Source organism: Geotrypetes seraphini, chromosome 1 (assembly GCF_902459505.1).
Source record: "Geotrypetes seraphini chromosome 1, aGeoSer1.1, whole genome shotgun sequence".
In the NCBI taxonomy this organism is placed as follows: domain Eukaryota; kingdom Metazoa; phylum Chordata; class Amphibia; order Gymnophiona; family Dermophiidae; genus Geotrypetes; species Geotrypetes seraphini.
This window is the reverse complement of record NC_047084.1, coordinates 151,129,450-151,150,118: the sequence shown is the minus strand read 5'-3', so window position 1 is coordinate 151,150,118 and position 20,669 is coordinate 151,129,450. Positions and strand designations below refer to the sequence as shown.

The following is a 20,669-nucleotide window of genomic DNA, read 5'->3' as shown; positions in this document are numbered from 1 at the left end:
TAGGAGAGAAACGCTTTTTTCTTCTCCTTAATGAGGTGCGAGATCTCCGCGGTGAATCATTGGGGTTTATTGTTTCTTTGTCGTTTATTTACTGATTTTATGAAGTGGCTAGTTGCTTCATGTATGGCTGATTTCAGTGTTAACCACTTAGCTTCTACATCATCGGTCTCCGCTTGGTCCTGCAGCGTCCGATGGACGAAATCTCCCATGCATGTGAAGTCTGTGCCCCGGAAATTGAGTACCTTTGTTTTCGTGTTTGATCTAAGGAAGCCTTTCCTAAGGTTGAACCATAATATGTTGTGGTTGCTGGAGGCTAGCGTATCTTCTACTGAGACCTCTGAGACGCTTTCCCCTTTGGTGAGTACCAGGTCGAGGATCGCCTGGGCCCTAGTGGGCTCTGTTACCATTTGGTTGAGACGTGCTCCCTTTATGGAGATTAAGAGCCTCCTGCTACCGCTGGTTGTCACTGAAAATGAGTTCCAGTCTGCATCAGGCATATTGAAGTCCCCTAGCAGTACAGCTTCTCCTCGTAGATTGATATTCTCTATGTCTTCAATTAATTCTGCGTCCATGTCTTCCAGTTGTCTTGGGGGTCTGTATACCACACCTAGATACAGGCATTTTTCTCTGCCTCTTGCCAGGTTTACTCAGAGGGACTCCCCGGTGTACTTGACATCTGTGATCCTGGTGGTTTTGATGTCCTCTTTAATGTATAGAGCTACCCCCCTTCCTAACCTGCCCTCTCTGTCCTGACGAAGTAGATTGTAGCCCGGTATAGCCATATCCCACCCATGTGAGTCCGTGAACCAAGTTTCAGATATTGCCACCACATCTAGGTCGGCATTCCTTATTTCAGCCTCTAATTCTAGAATTTTGTTACCTAAAGATATGGCCCTCCATATCTTGTGTTTGCTAAGTCCCTGTGAGGCGTATCCTACCCAAGTCGGTGTGACTCCTAAAGAACTGTTTGCAATGTGGGTACTTACCTTGGACATGGAAACGGAGTTTCGACTCACCTCATCAGGATAATTCCTTTCTGCACTAATATGTGAATGGCTACCTTCCCCCGACTTACCTAGTTTAAAGCCCTGTGAAGCAGGCGGGCTAGTCGGTGTCCGAAGACGTTCTTATGCCTACTGGTCAGATGGAGTCCGTCTGGTCCCTGAAGTCCTTGTAGCGCTTCCCCATGGTTTAGGAATCCGAAGTTCATATCCCAGCACCATCCCTGTAGCCACTCGTTCGTCCTCAGGATACGTTCATCTCTGGCTCTTCCCTTGGCTCTAACTGGGAGGATCGATGAGAAAACCACCTGCGCTCCTGTCTGCTTCAGCCTCTCACCCAATGCTCCAAAGTCTCTGGTGATGGTCTCCGGTGTGTTCCTGGCAGTGTCGTTGGTTCCTATGTGGACAAGAAGCATAGGAAAGTGGTATCGGGGCATGAGTAGTCTATCCAGACTGGCGGTGACATCTCATATCCTGGCTCCAGGCAGACAGCAGACCTCTCTAGATTGCATATCCGGTCTGCAAATTGGTCCCTCGGTGCCTCTCAGCATGGAATCCCCGATGACTATTACTCTGCGCTTCTTTGGGGGGAGCCGGTCAGTTGTCCCTGGAGATGGAGCTGTGTATTGGGCCTGCTCCTGTTCCTGCTCCTGTTCCTCATCGGCAGTTCCTTCCTGAACATAATAACATAAGCAGTGCCTCCGCCGGGTCAGACCATAGGTCCATCCTGCCCGGCAGTCCGCTCCCGCGGCGGCCCGAACAGGTCACGGCCTGTCTGAGTCACCAGAAGGGGCCCCCTTGCCACCTTGGTTTCCCATTGAGTTCTATCTTCCCATCGAAGTCCTAACCCTCCGGTCTTGCACATGCACGACCAGAGCAGGCTGCGACCCCTGGTTAGCTTTCTATACCTGTGTTACATCTCAGCACCTCTCTCAGTATCCCACGATCCCCCTATCCCTCAGGAATCCGTCCAATCCCTGTTTGAATCCTTGTACCGTACTCTGCCTGATCACTTCCTCCGGTAGCGCATTCCAAGTGTCCACGACCCTTTGGGTGAAAAAAAACTTCCTTGCATTTGTTCTGAACCTATCTCCCTTCAGTTTCTCCGAATGCCCCCTCGTGCCTGTTGACCCCTTCAGCCTGAAGAATCTGTCCCTATCCACCCTCTCTATGCCCCTCATGATCTTGAAGGTCTCTATCATATCTCCCCTGAGCCTCCTTTTTTCCAGAGAGAAGAGCCCCAGCCTATCCAACCTCTCGGCGTATGGGCAGTGTTCCAGCCCTCTTACCAGCTTCGTTGCTCTCCTTTGGACTCTCTCAAGTACCGCCATGTCCTTCTTGAGGTACGGCGACCAATATTGAACACAGTATTCCAGATGTGGACGCACCATCGCTCGATACAATGGCATGATGACTTCCCGCGTCCTGGTTGTTATGCCCCTCTTTATGATGAATCTGGAATCTGTTCTGCAGGGTGAGTTGAGGGGTTGATGTATAGCTGCCCTGTTTGTAAGAAGAAGGAGAAGATGAAGAGATTGAAAAAGGGGGGAGGGGTCTCCTATGTTTGCCCGTGGAGGAGGTCACCAGCTGCCAGGAGTCAGTGCCGCTAGCCATTTCCTGTATCCCAATTGTTGGTTTCAAAGCTGATGATTTGGGCGTCTCGAGGATGGATTTGTCATGGGCCTGCTCGGTGATTTGGGACAGCTCCTGGACGACTCCGTCGATATAGGCCTCGTCCTCTCGGATGCTTCTCAGGCGTATTACCTCCTCCCTGAGGCTCCTTAGTTCCTGCATGAGATCTCCATCCAGCTGCGCGGCCTCCTCTGTCTGTGTAGAGACTGTAGTGTAGCGCTGGGGGATGGTCTCGGTCTGCACAGAGACCTCTGTCCACCGTCCTGGGTCCTCCTCCTTCTGCACGCAGTCCGTGGTCGCTTCCTGGATCGCCATAGCGACTGAAATACTGGTCTTGATTATAGACTTCGCGCTTCTTGTCCTCCCTGCCATTGCTGAGTTGTAATTGAGGTCTGCCTGTCAGTAAGGTAGAGAATTAGGAAAAATCTGTCTGTGAACAGGTGTGAGATTTTGAAAGATTAGGGTGTCTGAGAGTTGGAAGATTGGGGTATCTAGTGCTTGAAAGATAAGGGTGTCTGAGAGACTGAGAGTTTGAGATGTCTGAGAGGGTTGCTGTCTGTGAGTTAGTATGAGAGCCTGTACGATTAGGGTGAAGGGATAGTGTGTTTGAGAGGTCCGCTTGTTGCCCTAAGGTATCGTTGTCTTGTGTAGTTTGGCTCTTCTTAAGGCTCTTCGCAAAGGCGTGCTGAACGGCTGCGCGCCGTTGGCTCATCCCCTTTTATGGGGGGAGTTTGGCTGGTGATGTCAGGGGTGGGCGGAGTTAGCTCTCGCCTCTTCCCCTGCTAGCACCGCCTTCTCTGCTCCTCTCTCTGCTTCTTCCTGCTAGCACACTCTCCGCTCACTGTTCTGCCATGTGCTCAGGACTCTTCTACCATGTGCTCAGGACTAGGTACAGCTCCTACAGTCTCCCTTCGGCTGGTCGAAGGTCCTTTAAGAAAAAAGATACCGTCTTCCGCCTCGATGCGGCCCGTGATATATTTAAATGTCCCAATCATGTCTCCCCTCTCTCTACGTTCCTCGAGCGAGTATAGCTGCAATTTATTCAGTCTTTCCTCATATGGGAGGTTCTTGAGTCCCGAGACCATCCTGGTGGCCATTCGTTGAACTGACTCAATTCTCCGTACATCTTTTTGATAATGTGGTCTCCAGAATTGAACACAATATTCCAGATGAGGTCTCACCATGGATCTGTATAAAGGCATTATGACTTCGGGGCTCCGGCTGACGAAACCTCTACGGATGCATCCTACCATTTGTCTAGCCTTGGATGCAGCTTTCTCCACCTGATTGACAGTTTTCATGTCTTCACTAATGTAGAGGGAAAAGCGTGGTGAGCGAAGGTCGGTCTGTTTAGGTGATGAATTTGTCAAACAGAGTGGTTTTGATTGATTTTCGGAATGCATTGTAGGTCTGTCTGGTTTTATTTATGTAATTTCCCAGCCAGGATTGTTGTTTGTTAGCTTGGAACATGAAGGTTCTGTCAAGGAAGGATTTGTATTTGCAGCCAGTGATTTTAGGATAGATTATCACATACAATCACACCCAAGTCCCGCTCTTCCGTCATGCACATAAGTTCTTCATCCCTCTAAACTGTACCGTTCCCTCTGGTTTTTGCAGCCCAAAAGCATGACCTTGCATTTCTTAGCATTAAATTTTAACTGCCAAATTTCAGACCATTCTTCAAGCTTCGCCAGGTCTTTCTTCATGTTATTCACACCATCCGGCATGTCTACTCTATTGCAGATTTTGATATCATCCGCAAAGAGGCAAATCTTACCTGACAATCCCTTCAGCAATATTATTTATAAAAATGTTAAAAAGAACAGGCCCAAGAACAGAACCTTAAGGCACACCACTGGTAATATCCCTTTCCTCAGAGCGATCTCCATTGATGATGTCATCAGTGGCGCAGCAGAGGGAAGCTCTAGCAGGGCAGGCCACGAAGCAGCCCGTTCAGAATGCTGCCACTGCTGCTGCTCTAGGAGGCCTTGAAGGAATGGCAGGTGTCATAGTGGGAGGGTTGGTGGGGTGCTGTTGCCCAGGGGGGTGGGAGGGAGGGATAGATAACTGCTGCACAGGGAGATGGGTGGGAATGGAGGAAAGCTGCTGATCAGGGGGATGGGAGGGGAGGAGATTCTTCACATGGGAGAGAAAGGAGAAAGGAAGAATTGGGGTGGAGGAGAGGAAGGGAGAGATGAAACAATGAGGTAGAAAATGGTGAGAGGGAGAAAACCTTCATATCAGGGATCTCAAAGTCCCTCCTTGAGGGCTGCAATCGAGTCGGGTTTTCAGGATTTCCCCAATGAATATGCATTGAAAGCAGTGCATGCACATAGATCTCATGCATATTCATTGGGGAAATCCTGAAAACCCGACTGGATTGCGGCCCTCAAGGAGGGACTTTGAGACCTCTGCTTCATATGGTGGAGGGGAGGGAGACATGCATGGAGAAGAGAGAGGGAGAAATGTTGGACATAGAGTGGAGGGAAGGGAGAGAGAAAGAAATGTTGCACATGATAATGAAGGAGAGGAAGGGAGAGATGCTGTATGGAGGGGAATTGAGAGGTTTGACTCAGGGCATAAGACAGGTAGAGAGTGAGAGAGAAATGGTAGACAGTGGGAAAGAAACAAATGTTGGATATGGCAGTGGAAGGCAGAAAAAAATTATATTGTTTTCTAATTTGTGATTACAATATGTTAGATTTGAAATGTGTATCCTGCAAGAGACAGTGAGCATGAGCAAGATCTAACAGAGAGAGGAAAAGTCTTTTTTTGTTTTGTTTATTTTGTTTACACCACAGCACCTGCATGGGGTGGGTAGAAAGATTACAAAATAAACCCATCAGGACGTTTGAAAAAAAAAATCAACAACGCCCGATTGGGCGGGAAAAGCGAAGTGAAACATCGATTCAATAGGCTGAATCAAGTCGAAAGATTTTTCCCTGAATTGGGCAGCACTAGTCACAGGGAGCAGCGTGGGTTTAAACCCACAATCTCGTGGTGCTGAGGCTGTAGCTTTAACCACCGTGCTACTCCCCCCCCAACCCCCCTTTAAAGAAATCATATCCTCTTCAGGTTTCCACCAATTTGATAAAGTACAGCTAGAATGTTTCTTGCTAAGGACATCCTGCCACTGTGGTTAAAACTGTGTGTGTTATTTTACGTTCTTCTTTTAACTTTGCTAGTTTTCTGATGTACAAGAAGAGACTTGGGTGGGGTCAGGAGAGACTAGCTGATGAAGTGACCAGGAAGTGAGCGCTTGAATGATAAGACTGTAGAAAGGTGGGGTAACAGCCCTCAGATGCTCGTTGGGTGCTGGAGGAAAGTGTGGCCTCTTTCAGGGAACTTTTCCACCGCGTTTAAAAATGCAGCCTGCTCTGAAGAGGTGCAAAGTGGCAGCCTCTTGTGCCTTCTTGCTTTTCTCAGGTGAGTGAAAGCTGCTTCTGACATATATTAAAAAAAAATAATAATAAAGCAGGGTTGTTTTCTTGTGGTGTACGTGGCAGACTGTGTCTCGCTTAGTGTGCTCAGAGCATTCAAGGTTACAGTTATTCTCCATTAACAAGCCATACATTGACTTCAGGAAACAAGAATCCACAATATGAATGCCCCCTCCCCAGGGAAGGGGTAAAATGCAGACCTCACGGACCTAAACCCGCATGTCCTTAAAAATCTGAGGTCCGTGCCACTTTTAGTCTTGGCATAGGTTATGGCTCTGACAGACCTCTGTGACAATTTAGCTCTGTCGAACTGTAATGCTTCTCCCTCCCTAGGCTAAGACAAAAAGTGGCACAGACCTCAGGGCAAACGTTTTGTTAACCGGTTCGAGTCCCTCTGGGAATGACCCGGTATATAAGACCAAAGATTAGATTAGATTTTAATCTCAGCATAGGGAGGGAGAAGCATTAGGGTCCGTCAGAGCGAAAGTATCACGGAGGTCTGTCAGAGCCAGAACCTAGGCTGAGACTAAAAGTGGCGGGGGCGCTGGGTTAGTCTATTTTGTAGTCTGGTTCTAGTTTGTTGTTATTCCTCGGTTGCTTTTCTGTTTGAAAATAAAAAAAATTGATTACACCTAAACAGTGCCACGGGCCTCAGATTTTTAAGGACGTGCGGGTTTAGATTCACAAGGTCCTACTACACATCCAGGGCGGGAGGGTGGGGGAGGGGGGTACGTTTTGGAATTGGTTTAGGGGGTATATTTTTATTGTTCCTGAAGGTATTTATTTATTGATTAATAGGTGGAAGGGTGGGGGGAAATAATTTTCTTTTTTATAAATTTTTGTAAGTTTAATGTGCTTTAATTTTAATATTCTATGTAAGTGTATTAATTATTGTTCACATCTGTAGTTTAAAAATTGAATAAAGAATTTAAAAAGATTCACAAGGTCCGCGTTTTACCCCTTCTCATGCCCCCCTCCCCTACATGGGAGAGATCAGATAGGGAATTTAATATGTTAAATATGCAAGAAAAAGAAATATATGAATTTCGGTTCAGCGATTGGTGAGGGCACACGAAGTTGCGAAATGCTGCGTTTAGAAACTATTGCGAACTAAAACAGATGAGCAAAGAAACTGTTAGCAATTATAAAATGCAGATTGCTTGAAATGTATTTACGTACGTGAAGGACACGTGGAAAGGAGACCAGTCCGAAACAGGGAGCACAAAATCAGCTTTCAATTCTTTATTTTCTTGCTTTTACTCTTCACATAGTGGTTCTACCTTCTTTTATATTATTTTAATTATTGGTTTTATATCCAAACCGCATAGATGTTCTTCCATTGCGGTGTGATTAAATAAAATTGAAAACCTGGTTAAGGATGGTGATCCGAGACTGAAAGGAAACTAAGATGGATCTAAGACAGTGGTCTCAAACTCAAACCCAAACCCTTTGCAGGGCCACATTTTGGATTTGTAGGTAGCTACTTGGAAGGCCTTTAAAATGACAATTTTGCATGAGGTAAAACTCTTTATAGTTTATAAATCTTTCCTTTTGGCTAAATCTTAATAATATTGTCATTTATAGCTAAAGAGACATATGATCAAGAAACTGTTTTATTTTACTTTTGTGATTCTGATAAACATACCGAGGGCCTCAAAATAGTACCCGGCGGGCCGCATGTGTGCCCCGGGCCGCAAGTTTGAGACCACTGATCTAAGGGGTAATTTCTTTGCAAAAAGGATGCTAGATGCAAGAGACCTCCCAGGGGAGATGGTGGAGAAAACATGGGTAAAATAATTTACAAAAACCAGGGCTAAATGCAGAGGATGCGTGGATAGGAGCGTGTGAGAGTACATCCAAAGATAGGTTAGGTTCTGCTGTAGAGCCTCCGGAATAAGCAAATTAGACTGGCCTCACGGTCCTTTTCTGCCGTCATCGGGTACGTTTCCGGGTTTCCAAGCTGTACGCCAAGATTAGTGCAACACATTTGAAAAGTGTTTATGCCAACAGGTCTGTCTCTCTGGGTCCCTTTTGCTAAGCTGTAATTTTAAAAAAAGCCTGTCATGCCTGCTTACGCGGGTCATTCCTGCGTGCCAGGGGCGTAGCGAGGGTGAGAGGCGCCCAGGGCAGTGGCGTCCCTCCCCCACCCATTCCTGCCACGACCCCCCCCTGCCGCACGCACGCCCCTGCCGCTGTGAGGAACAAAAGGTTTGACGTGCTCGTCGCAACCCCGTTGTCTCTCCCGCTGACGTCACTCCCTATACGCAACACCAAGAAGAGATGACGCGGTCGCAGGTGCACATTTAAGTTGCTCGGGGTGGTGAACAACTAGAGGTACGGGGGAATGGAGGGGGCGTGCGCACGGCGAGGGGAGGAGTGGGAAGAGGCGGGGCAGAGAGGAGGAGGGGAGCTAGCGGACCGCCTCCCCTTTACTATGCCACCTCTGTGCGCTAATGCCGTTTTTACTGTGCCAAGAAAACCACAAAGCAAAACTTATCTGCATGAGCAGAGGGCAGTCCAGGTCACAATTTATCTTTTCATGTACAGCTCCCCAGATTTGGAATGCGCTTCCCATGTTTTTACGGGAGGAGAAAGTATTTGGGAAATTTAAAAGCGAATTAAAAACCTTTTTATTTAAAGATGCATTTGCTACTTAATTAAATTTTATCATAGAGTGTTATTTTATTATTTTATTTTTTATTTCTTTTTTTCTCTTCCCAGTTTCCTTTTGTATTTACCATGTATGTCCTTTCTTTACTATAAAAAATGGATTTCATCCCCTCTTTCCTTTTGTTTATATTATAATTAATTAAGTGTATGTAATGCTTTTGTCTCCTTATGTATGCATATTTTATTGTACATCGCTTAGAAAGCAGATTAAGCGATTGAACAAATCAATTAATAAACTTGAAAACTTGAAACTTGACAAATGTTTATACAGAGTCCAAGACGTGAGGTGGAACTTATTTCTCACTAGAATCATTTTTGTCAAATGCAACAGCATCTCCCCTGGCTTCTTTAATCAGCTCCTCCCCTGGCTTCTTTAATCAGCTCATGCAGATAAGTTTTGCTTTGGGTGGGGGGGTTCCTCTTTTTCTTCTCCTTTGGAGACCTCCTTCCTCTACCAGCCCTGCTCTGCTGTTGGAAAACCCTTTTCTCTGTGCCAGTTTTTTGGGAGCACTTGGTGACATATTTTTCAACTGCTCTTTTTTTTCTGTCCTATACAGCCAATGATACGAGTCTGTGCTTTGGTATAGCATAGTTCATTTAGACCTGGGGGACCCCCAGCCAGTCAGGTTTTCAAGATATCCCTAATGAATATGCATGAGAGAGATTTGCATACCTGACACTTCCATTATATGCAAATCTCTCTCATGCATATTCATTAGGGAAAAAAGCCAACAGGATGCTGGGCATCATAAAGAGGGGCATAACAACCAGGACGCGGGAAGTCATCATGCCATTGTATCGAGCGATGGTGCGTCCACATCTGGAATACTGCGTTCAATATTGGTCGCCGTACCTCAAGAAGGACATGGCAGTACTTGAGAGAGTCCAAAGGAGAGCAACGAAACTGGTAAGAGGGCTGGAACACTGCCCATACGCCGAGAGGTTGGATAGGCTGGGGCTCTTCTCTCTGGAAAAAAGGAGGCTCAGGGGAGATATGATAGAGACCTTCAAGATCATGAGGGGCATAGAGAGGGTGGATAGGGACAGATTCTTCAGGCTGAAGGGGACAACAGGTACGAGGGGGCATTTGGAGAAACTGAAGGGAGATAGGTTCAAAACAAATGCAAGGAAGTTTTTTTTCACCCAAAGGGTCGTGGACACTTGGAATGCGCTACCGGAGGAAGTGATCAGGCAGAGTACGGTACAGGGATTCAAACAGGGATTGAACGGATTCCTGAGGGATAAAGGGATCGTGGGATACTGAGGGAGGAGCTGGGATGTAATACAAGTATAGAAAACTAACCAGGTAATAAGTATAGAAACCCAACAGGTCGTGCATGTGCAAGACCGGAGGGTCAGGACTTTGATGGGAAGAGAGGACTTCAATGAGAAACCAAGGTGGCAAGGGAGCCCCTTCTGGTGATTCAGACAGGTCGTGACCTGTTTGGGCCGCTGCGGGAGCGGACTGCCGGGCAGGATGGACCTATGGTCTGACCCGGCGGAGGCACTGCTTATGTTCTTATGATATCTTGAAAACCTGACTGGCTGGGGGTCCCCCAGGACAGGTTTGGGAACCACTGATTTAGACAGTTAAGGCTGCCACCTATGCATGTTGAGTCTATGAGGCTGCTTTGAGTAATTTTTCAGTATATAGGTGGCCCCTGCAGCAGAGACAGCTACTGGTATTGCAACATCAGTGTTTTCGTGCTACATCTGTTGATCAATGTGCATAAAGAGTGTGAGCCCCTTTTTTTTCATCTTATCTCTAAATGAAAATGCCTGTGTCAGGATGGATTTTATCTCGATTGCACCACAACGTCTTTCTCAGTGCGTCAACAGTGGTTTCAATCTGCCCTTTTCATGAATGTGATATATTTTATCTCATTTTGAACATGGCTACTATCCTTTATTTATTTTTCTATACCATTCTGCCAGGAGGGCTCAGAACGGTTTACATGAATTTATTCAGGCACTCAAATCATTTTTCCCTGTCTTTCCCGGTGGGCTCTCAATCTGTTTAATGTACTTGGGTCAATGGGGTGGGGGGGGATTAAGCGACTTCCCAGGGTCACAAGGAGCAGCGTGGGTTTGAACCCCCAACCCCAGGGTGCTGAGGCTGTAGCTTTAACCACCGTGTCACTCTAGAAACCAGAATGAAGTAGAAGTGAGCCAAGTATAGGACAATGAAGCCATTGTGACATCACTGATGAGGTTGGCTCTCAGGCATTGGTGGAATGAGGCATTATGATGTCACAAAACCAGCTCTGGTTATCAGAGGCTGAAACTCTTCACGCTATTTATTTATTCAATTTTTCGGGGATCTCAGAACAGTTTACATGAATTTATTCAGATACTCAAGCATTTTTCCCTGTCTGTCCTGGAGGGCTCACAATCTTTCTCATGTACCTGGCTCAATGGGGAGATTAAGTGACTTGCCCAGGGTCACAAGGAGTAGCGGGGGTTTGAACCCACAACCCTAGGGTGCTGAGGCTGTAGCTTTAACCACTGCGCCACACTCTCCCCTTGCCTTTCCCTATACCTTTTTTCTATTATAATTTTATGATACCTTTACCCCCGCCCCCCAACTTCCCTCCTTGTTTCGTGTCAGTCAAGTCTATCTATTCCCCCGTTTACTGTTTTAAATTATATTTTTAAATTTTTTTGCTTTCTTAACCTACTGTAAACTATCTAGATACCTGCGGATAGACGGTATAACAAGAAACTAATAAACCTGGAAACATGTCCACATTGGGTACCTGTAATAAATTACTCACTTCCTAGTATGGTTGATCTGCTTCAAGTTTTTGCTACTGTGATTGTTTGGAGATCTACTTCTACTGTTACTACGGTGCTTATCATTTCTATCTTGCTACCAGATGCTCGCAGCACTGTACATTAACAAGGAAGAAAAGATCCCTGCTCAAAAGAGATTACATTCTAGTTGTGACAGACAAAAAGGGACACGTTGCCTCTTAACTCGCATTCAAACATTCTTCTCGTTTTTATTCAGCATAAAGTTAAGCACCTAGTTTGGATTTTCTCATATACAATAGACTTAAGAGGCCGAAAATACATGTAGAAAAAGAATTAAAAGAAATTCCACATGGTCTATCCGGTTTGCCCATCCATATCATCCAGTGACGTTGTGAGGGGGGGACCACCATGGGTACCGTCTCTGCAGGGGCGCTGGCGCCTCACCTCTCCGTCCGCCTCCCACGCACATCTTGTAACTTGTGCTGGTGCGAGCAGCATCTTCGACCCACTGTTCATGCCAGCCTTGGCTCTCTTCAGACGTCATTTCCGGGAGACTGTTTCCCGCATCTACCACCCTTTTTGTGAAAAGTATTTCCTCAGATTACTCCTGAGCCTTATCACCTCTTAACGTCATCCTATGCCCTCTCATTCCAGAGCTTCCTTTCAAATGAAAGAGACTCGACTCATGCGCATTTACATTACGTAGGTATTTAAATGTTGCTATCATGTCTCTCCTCTCCTGCCTTTCCTCCAAAGTAGAAACATAGAAAATGACGGCAGAAAAGGGCCATCTAGACTGCCCACACTAATGGCCCACCCCCTAACTACCTCCATGAAGAGATCCCACATGCCAAATAGAAACAGAACATGACGGCAGAAAAGGGCCTCGGCCCATCCAGTCTGCCCACCCTAATGGCCCACCCCCTAACTACCTCCATGAAGAGATCCCACATGCCAAATAGAAACATAGAACATGACGGCAGAAAAGGGCCTCGACCCATCCAGTCTGCCCACACTAATGGTCCACCCCCTAACAACCTCCATGAAGAGATCCCACATGCCAATCCCATCTTTTCTTAAAATCTGGCACGCTGCTGGCCTCAATTACCTGTAGTGGAAGACTATTCCAGCGATCAACCACCCTTTCGGTGAAGAAATATTTTCTGGTGTCGCCATGAAATTTCCCACCCCTGATTTTCAACGGATGCCTTCTTGTTGCCATGGGTCTTTTAAGGAAAAAGAGATCCTCTTCCACCTCGATACGGCCCGTGACAGATTGAGATCTTTGTCTGTCCCTAAACGCCTTATGACGAAGACCACACACCATTTTAGTAGCCTTCCTCTGGACTAACTCCATCCTTTTTATATCTTTTTGAAAGTGCGGCCTCCAGAATTGTATACAATATTCTAAGTGAGGTCTCACCAGAGTCTTATACAGGGGCATTATAACCTCCTTTTTCCTACTGGCCATACCTCTCCCTCTGCAACCTAGCATCCTTCTAGCTTTCACTGTCAACTTTTCAACCAGTTTGGCCACCTTAAGATCATCACATGCAATCATACCCAAGACCCACTCTTCTGTCATGCATATAAGTTCTTCACCCCTAAACGGTACCATTCCTTCGGGTTTTTGCAGCTGAAATGCATGACCTTCATTTCTTAGCATTAAATTTTAGCTGTCAAGTTTTAAAAGTACAGCAAACCAAAGAAGGCCTAGGTTACAATCAAACTTAGTAAAAAAAAAATATTTATCAACCATAAACTAATTTTAAACTATAACCGTATTTATATGTTAGCATTTCCTTAGGCACTAGAGAATGACACGGAGTCAAATATTTCCCCGTTTCCACAGGAACTCATTTTCCTGTCCCTGCCCCATTCCTGCAAGCTCTGCCCACAATGCCTAAGATCCGTCCTCATCTGCACAAGCCCCAAACCTTTTAAAATCATAAGTAGCAACATTCTAGAGCTTAGATTGTGATGTCATAATGCCTCATTCCACCAATGCCTAAGATCCGTACTCATCTGCACAAGCCCCAAACCTTTTAAAATCATAAGTAGCAACATTCTAGAGCTTAGATTGTGATGTCATAATGCCTCATTCCACCAATGCCTAAGATCCGTACTCATCTGCACAAGCCCCAAACCTTTTAAAATCCTAAGCAGCAACATTCTAGAGCTCAGATTGTGATGTCATAATGCCTCGTTCCACCAATACCTAAGATCCGTCCTCATCTGCACAAGCCCCAAACCTTTTAAAATCATAAGTAGCAACATTCTAGACCTTAGATTGTGATGTCATAATGCCTCGTTCCACCAATACCTAAGATCCGTCCTCATCTGCACAAGCCCCAAACCTTTTAAAATCATAAGTAGCAACATTCTAGAGCTTAGATTGTGATGTCATAATGCCTCATTCCACCAATGCCTAAGATCCGTACTCATCTGCACAAGCCCCAAACCTTTTAAAATCCTAAGTAGCAACATTCTAGAGCTCAGATTGTGATGTCATAATGCCTCGTTCCACCAATACCTAAGATCCGTCCTCATCTGCACAAGCCCCAAACCTTTTAAAATCCTAAGTAGCAACATTCTAGAGCTTAGATTGTGATGTCATAATGCCTCATTCCACCAATGCCTAAGATCCGTACTCATCTGCACAAGCCCCAAACCTTTTAAAATCCTAAGTAGCAACATTCTAGAGCTTAGATTGTGATGTCATAATGCCTCATTCCACCAATGCCTAAGATCCGTACTCATCTGCACAAGCCCCAAACCTTTTAAAATCCTAAGTAGCAACATTCTAGAGCTTAGATTGTGATGTCATAATGCCTCATTCCACCAATGCCTAAGATCCGTACTCATCTGCACAAGCCCCAAACCTTTTAAAATCCTAAGTAGCAACATTCTAGAGCTCATATTGTGACGTCATAATGCCTCATTCCACCAATGCCTAAGATCCGTACTCATCTGCACAAGCCCCAAACCTTTTAAAATCCTAAGTAGCAACATTCTAGAGCTCAGATTGTGACGTCATAATGCCTCATTCCACCAATGCCTAAGATCCGTACTCATCTGCACAAGCCCCAAACCTTTTAAAATCCTAAGTAGCAACATTCTAGAGCTCAGATTGTGACGTCATAATGCCTCATTCCACCAATGCCTAAGATCCGTCCTCATCTGCACAAGCATCAAACACTTTAAAATCTTAAGAGTTTGAGGCTTGTGCGGTTAAGGCAGAGCTTACAGGAATGGGTCAGGGACAGGGACAACGATGAAATTTGCAGGGATGGGACGTGGAATATGAATTCATGTGGGGATAGGGAAAAATTTGTCCCCGTTTCATTCTCTATTAGGCACAATAGTTCAGGAGGTTATACGAATTAACAGGGTTACAGGAAGCAAAAAAATAAAACAGCCAGGTTCGCAACAACCAGGAACACAACAAAAATATAGGAATACAGAGAAAGAACTAACGCTGGGTTTTACTAAACGGCACTAGAAGATTTTAGCATGGACTAGCGAGATAAATGCTTCAACGCTCATAGGAATTTATGAGCATCTGAGCATTTACCTCGTCAGCCCATGTTTAAAACCTCTAGTGCCGTTTAATAAAAGGTGCCCTAACTGGGATATCTAGGTATCATAACTAAGCAATTGGAAAGGCATGGGTAAAATAATACATTCCCCCTCCCCCCTTTTTACAAAATCGTAGTGTGGTTTTTAGCGCCATGTGTGGTGGTAACAGCTCCGAAGCTCAAAGAATTCATATGAGTGTCGGAGCTTTTACCGTTGCGTCCAGCGCTAAAAGCCACGCTACGGTTTTGTAAAAGGGGTGTAAGTGTTATAAGTGGAGTTTCAGTGCAGATATACAACTGCAAACTGTACGAACCTAATGGTTAGAACAGTGTTTTTCAACCTTTTTACACCTATGGACCGGCAGAAATAAAAGAATTATTCTGTGGACCGGCATCAGTCCGTGGACTGGCAGTTGAAGAACACTGGGCTAAGTCGTGGGCCAGACCCTGCCCATCTCTACCCAATATCCACCCCAGACCCCGCCTCCATAATAGTACTAATTGCACCTTGCACGTCCCGTGCCTCATCTGGAAGCCTTCCCTCTGACGTTGCAACGTCAGAGAGAAGGCTTCCAGTTCAAGTGCAGGATGCCCGTAGGAGCCACTGCCTGTGGCTTTGTGCACTGAATCAGTTAGGAAGAGGGAGCTGGCTCGAAGATAACGCCGCATCGATAGCACCGTGGACCGGCGGTTGAAGAACACTGTTTTGGGCCTGATGCACGTGCTGGCCCTGTGGACCGGCAGGAAATTTCTGTGGACCGGCACTGGTCCATGGACCGGCGGTTGAAGAACCCTGGGTTAGAACAGCAGGAAGAAGGGAAGCCCAGGGTTCAAATCCCATCGATGATCCTTGTGACCTTGGATAACTCACTTCACCCTCTATTTTCTCAGGTTCCAACTCAGGAATACATTTCATTAAATGTATTGTTTGCACTAAAGCAGTTGGCATGTATTATTAATAGGTTTTGAGGCACACAATTGGATCTTGTGTAAACATGCAATTCTAACACACAGTCCAGCCTTTTAGTAAATCTAGCAGACTGGAATCTTCTAAGAACTCGAAAATATCTACTGCACCTGGAAGTAAATTTCCTTGAGCTGCTAGGGGAAAAAAGTGTTAGGAGTGGAAACATAGCCTAATGGTACAGCAGTGGGCTAAGAATCCGGGAAGCCCAGTTCAAATCCCACTGTGGTTCCATGTGATTAAGGACAAGTCTAGAGAATGACACAGTGACAAAATCTGTCACTGTTCCCGTGATTAACCTTAGAAAACCATCCCCATGTCATTCTTTAAGGAGAGAGGGAAGAATTAGAGTATGAATGGCCACAACCACTGACCCTCAAGTCTTGCATTGAAGAATGTTGGTGTAGAAGGACTGAGGTTGAGATAGACACTAGGGAATGACAGTCTCTGGTATCCAGGGCAGATATTGTGATGTCATAATGTTTCATTCCATCAGTAAGAGCCAAGCTTATCAGTGATGTCACAATGGTTTCATTATCCTATACTTGGCTCACATAAGAATCAGAGTATGAATAGGCTCCGCCACTGACCCTCAAGCCTTGCATTGAAGAATGCTGATGTAGATGGACTAAGGTTGAGATGGACACTAAAGAATGACACGAGATGGTTAGAACATAAGTCCATAAGCGTTGCCATACTGGGACAGGCCAAAGGTCCATCAAGCCCAGTATCCTGTTTCCAGCAGAGGCCAACCTAGGTCTCAAGTACCTGGCAGAAACCCAAAGAGTAGCAACATTCCAGAGCAGATATTATGATGCCATAATGTCTCCACCAATAAGAGCCAAGCTTATCAGTGATGTCACAATGGCTTCATTATCCTATACTTGGCTCACATAAGAATCAGAGTATGAATGGCCCAGCCACTGACCCTCAAGCTATGCATTGAAGAATGCTGGTGTAGAAGGACTGAGGTTGAGATAGACGCTAGAGAATGACATGGGTGGTTTCCTGTGGTTATCCACAGAGACGGGGATAAATTCTGTCACGGTGTCATTCTCTACATCTAAATCCTCCATTGCTCCAGGTACACGAAAAAAAATACCAGTTGTACCAGAGAAAGATGTGAGCTAAATCCAAATTATCAGGAGGAACTGTGGACAGGGACAGACACTGCAGGTTCTGGGCAGACAAAAAACAAGGGAAAAACAAAACAGCTCAGTAGATTGGTTCTGCATCAAAATTCAGATTTTCAAGATAAGACAATTTTGGCCAAACTGTTGAAAGACATGATAACCCCAAACAAACTCTGGGAGTATTTACAAATCATGGGTGTTATATACAAAGCAAAAACCAGACCAAAAGAAAACAACTCTATAATTTCATATAAAATAAATAAATAAATAAATATATATATTATATATCTCTCTATATATATATAGTAGGGTCAGGGCACATATTATCAGTGAAGGGTATATATATCAGCTTGTAATAGCATTTACAAAAAGCATTACATATTGATTTAATCTTTAAATAAAAGGGATGATCAATATATATATATATTATGCAGAATACTCTGAATGACTATTTGTCAACGGTCTAAATCACAGTAAGTTTGGACAGGGCTCCAGATTATAAGGAGTATTTTAGTTATAACACTGGGTGGATCCAAATGTTGATGTCATAAAAATATTCTACCGATCCCCATCGCTATATTGATCTTACATCAGTACCAATTACCTAAGAAATGCTCAGAAGCTGCAAACGCAAATGGGTTCTCTATCTCAGTGGTTCCCAACCCTGTCCTGGAGGAACACCAGACCAATTGGGTTTTCAGGCTAGCCCTAATGAATATGCATGAAGCAAATTTGCATGCCTATCACTTCCATCATATGCAAATCTCTCTCATGCATATTCATTAGGGCTAGCCTGAAAACCCGATTGGCCTGGTGTTCCTCCAGGACAGGGTTGGGAATCACTGCTCTATCTGATGGTTCTGAGCACTTCTTAGGTAATTGGTACTGATGTAAGATCAATATGACGGGGGATCGGTAGTACATTTTTGTGAAAGACATGATAAAACACGTAGTGAAGGCGGCAAAGGAAATTTCTGAAAAGAACTGCCGCTATTTGTCCAGTCAAAATAATAAAAAAACAACACTCTAACATCAGAAATAGAAAATATTTTTAACTAGTATACTTGATGTTTGCAAAGGAAGGTAAGTACTCAGAGACATGGAGGAAAAAGGAGAACAAAGTCCCCCCCCCCCCCAACCTCACCCCTCAATCATTGCAATACTTTCTAATTCACAATAGATGGTATTTGTTAGTGTACCGCAGTGGTTCCCAATCCTGTCCTGGAGGACCACCAGGCCAGTCGGGTTTTTGGGATAGCCCTAATGAATATGCATGAGAGAGTTTTGCATATAATGGAAGTGACAGGCATGCAAATCTGCTCCATGCATATTCATTAGGGCTAGCCTGAAAACCCGATTGGCCTGGTGGTCCTCCAGGACAAGATTGGGAACCACCGGTATACCGTAATGAAATAAAGTTGAAAAAAACGTATCTTTAGTTATAATTCTTTGGCCTCGACGTGCCACGTTTCAAATCTTCATCAGGAAGCCAAACGGAAAAGATTATTAAGACATGGGGCTCCTTTTACTAAGGTGTGCTAGCGTTTTTAGTGCACGCTGAAGATTAATATGCGCAAACCCCGCACTAAACGAAAAATACTAACGCAAGCTCTAAGGAGGCGTTGGCATCCAGCGTGCGCTAAAACCCTAGTGCACCTTCATAAAAGGAGCCCAAAAAGTCTCACATACAGGGTGTCGGTCTCTTAAGAATTTTACAGAACAAGCTTTAAAGAAAACTTTTTGTCTTATTAATCTTTTCCGTTTGGCTTCCTGATGAAGATTTGAAACGTGGCACGTCGAGGCCAAAGAATTATAACTAAAGATAAGTTTATTCAACTTTATTTCATTACAGTACACTAAAAAAATACCATCTGTTGTGAATTGGAAAGTACTGCAATGATTGGGGGGGTGAGGTTTGGGGGGGAATCTGTTCCCCTTTTTCCTCCATGTCTCTGAGTACTTACCTTCCTTTGCAAAAATCAAGTATACTAGTTCAAAATATTTTCTATTTCTGATGTTAGCGTGTTGTTTTTTTTATTATTTTGATCTGATTATTTCACGCTTTCTCACTAGAAGGAGTGTATCTCTTTTTCCTCCATTTGTGTTTTGGGCTATTTGTCCACTAACAGGATCACTGGCTGCTGTATCATTAGGACTGCAGGCAGGGAGAAGAGAAACGATCACACAACTGTTATCTTCACAACGCTGCATCTTTAAGCCATGCTGCAAACAGGCATGTGCACAGAGATAAGCTTTTTCCACTTACTATGCTTTTGCTTTTTTTTTTTTATTTTTGTATAGACCTCGTCGTCTGAGTTCATAAAGATGGCAAGTTTTCTTAGAGTACAGGAAGGAAAGGAGGGCCCAGAGTCCGTACAATCATTGCTCAAAGTCTCTTTCATAGTTTTCGTCAGCTGTCCCTGGAATATTGTTTTCAAGGAACCTGTAGAGAGAACCATTGAAGGAATCCAGACAGTGGCATTGCGAGGGTTGGAGGTGCCCCTGCCCTCTTCTCTGTCCCCCACGTCTTCCCCACCCCCTGCCGCGCCTGCCATCCCCTTCCCACACTGGATCTAGCTCTCCCTCTGATGTCACTTCCTGGTCCCACAACCAGGAAGTGACCTCAGAGGGAAAGATGAGGCCGACGTGATCAGTAGGTTGACTATGCTGCTCCTGCTAGTGAAGAGTTAGAGGTACAGTGGGGAAGGGAAAGCAAGCACGCGGTGGGGAAGGAGTGGGGGAAGAGAGGAGAAGAGGTGCCAATGCCTCCACCAAGATGGCACTGAATCCAGAGTAGATGAGCTTCATGTCAGATGAATAAAGTAAACCAATGTCTCTTAAACTTTCTCGAGCCAGGGCACACTAATGGTAGTGGCTGCGACTTGAGGCACCCTGAAGTGCACAGACGTCGCCGTGATGACATCACACGTATGCGTGACGTCATTACATCGACGTCCGCGCATGTGCAGAGGCCCTTCTGATGGGCCCTGAGACGCCAGTAGGGGGTGCCAGCAGGGAAGAGGGCCGGAGAAAATGAGAGGCACTGGCACCAACTGATTGCCTACAGCAGTGTTTCTCAACTACTTCAAGCTAAGTACCCCCTAAGTCTAACAAATATCAACCGAGTACCCCAGCCACAGACACTCCCTAGGCCAACCCAAGTTCTGCCCCAGATCCCACCCCCTTTACTAATTGTAATGCAATTTTTTTCCATTCATTTTTCATATACACACAATATACACAGCAGATATAAATTCTCAAAACTGACACATTTCAATCACTATATTGAAAATAAAATCATTTTACCTACCGGCGATCCTCTGCAGGCTGCTATAATTAGCTTTAAAGGTGAGTCCGGAAGGACGCTAGAGAGAAGGGGGAAACATGCAGGCCTTCGGCGAATCGGGCACTGCTGGCGCTGTACTGCATAGGGAAGTCAGCCGGCAGGCGCCTCTCTTCCTTCTCAGTGTGCTGCTGCGCACTTGGAATCTCAGGAG

At 45.2% G+C, this 20,669-nt stretch overlaps 1 protein-coding gene across 3 annotated transcripts in view; it reads left to right on the top strand.

The window, feature by feature from the left end:
• Positions 1-5,888: 5,888 nt before the first annotated feature.
• Positions 5,889-20,669, top strand: part of LOC117358278 — a 77,158-nt gene continuing 62,377 nt past the window's right edge. Inside the window, exon 1 of one of the 3 annotated variants that reach the window (XM_033940006.1) lies at positions 5,889-6,059. In XM_033940006.1, coding sequence (XP_033795897.1) covers positions 5,999-6,059 — 61 coding nt within the window. In that variant the 5' untranslated portion in view covers positions 5,889-5,998. The remainder of the gene's footprint in view (positions 6,060-20,669) is intronic. The other 2 variants (XM_033940007.1, XM_033940008.1) reach the window with 2 other exon arrangements.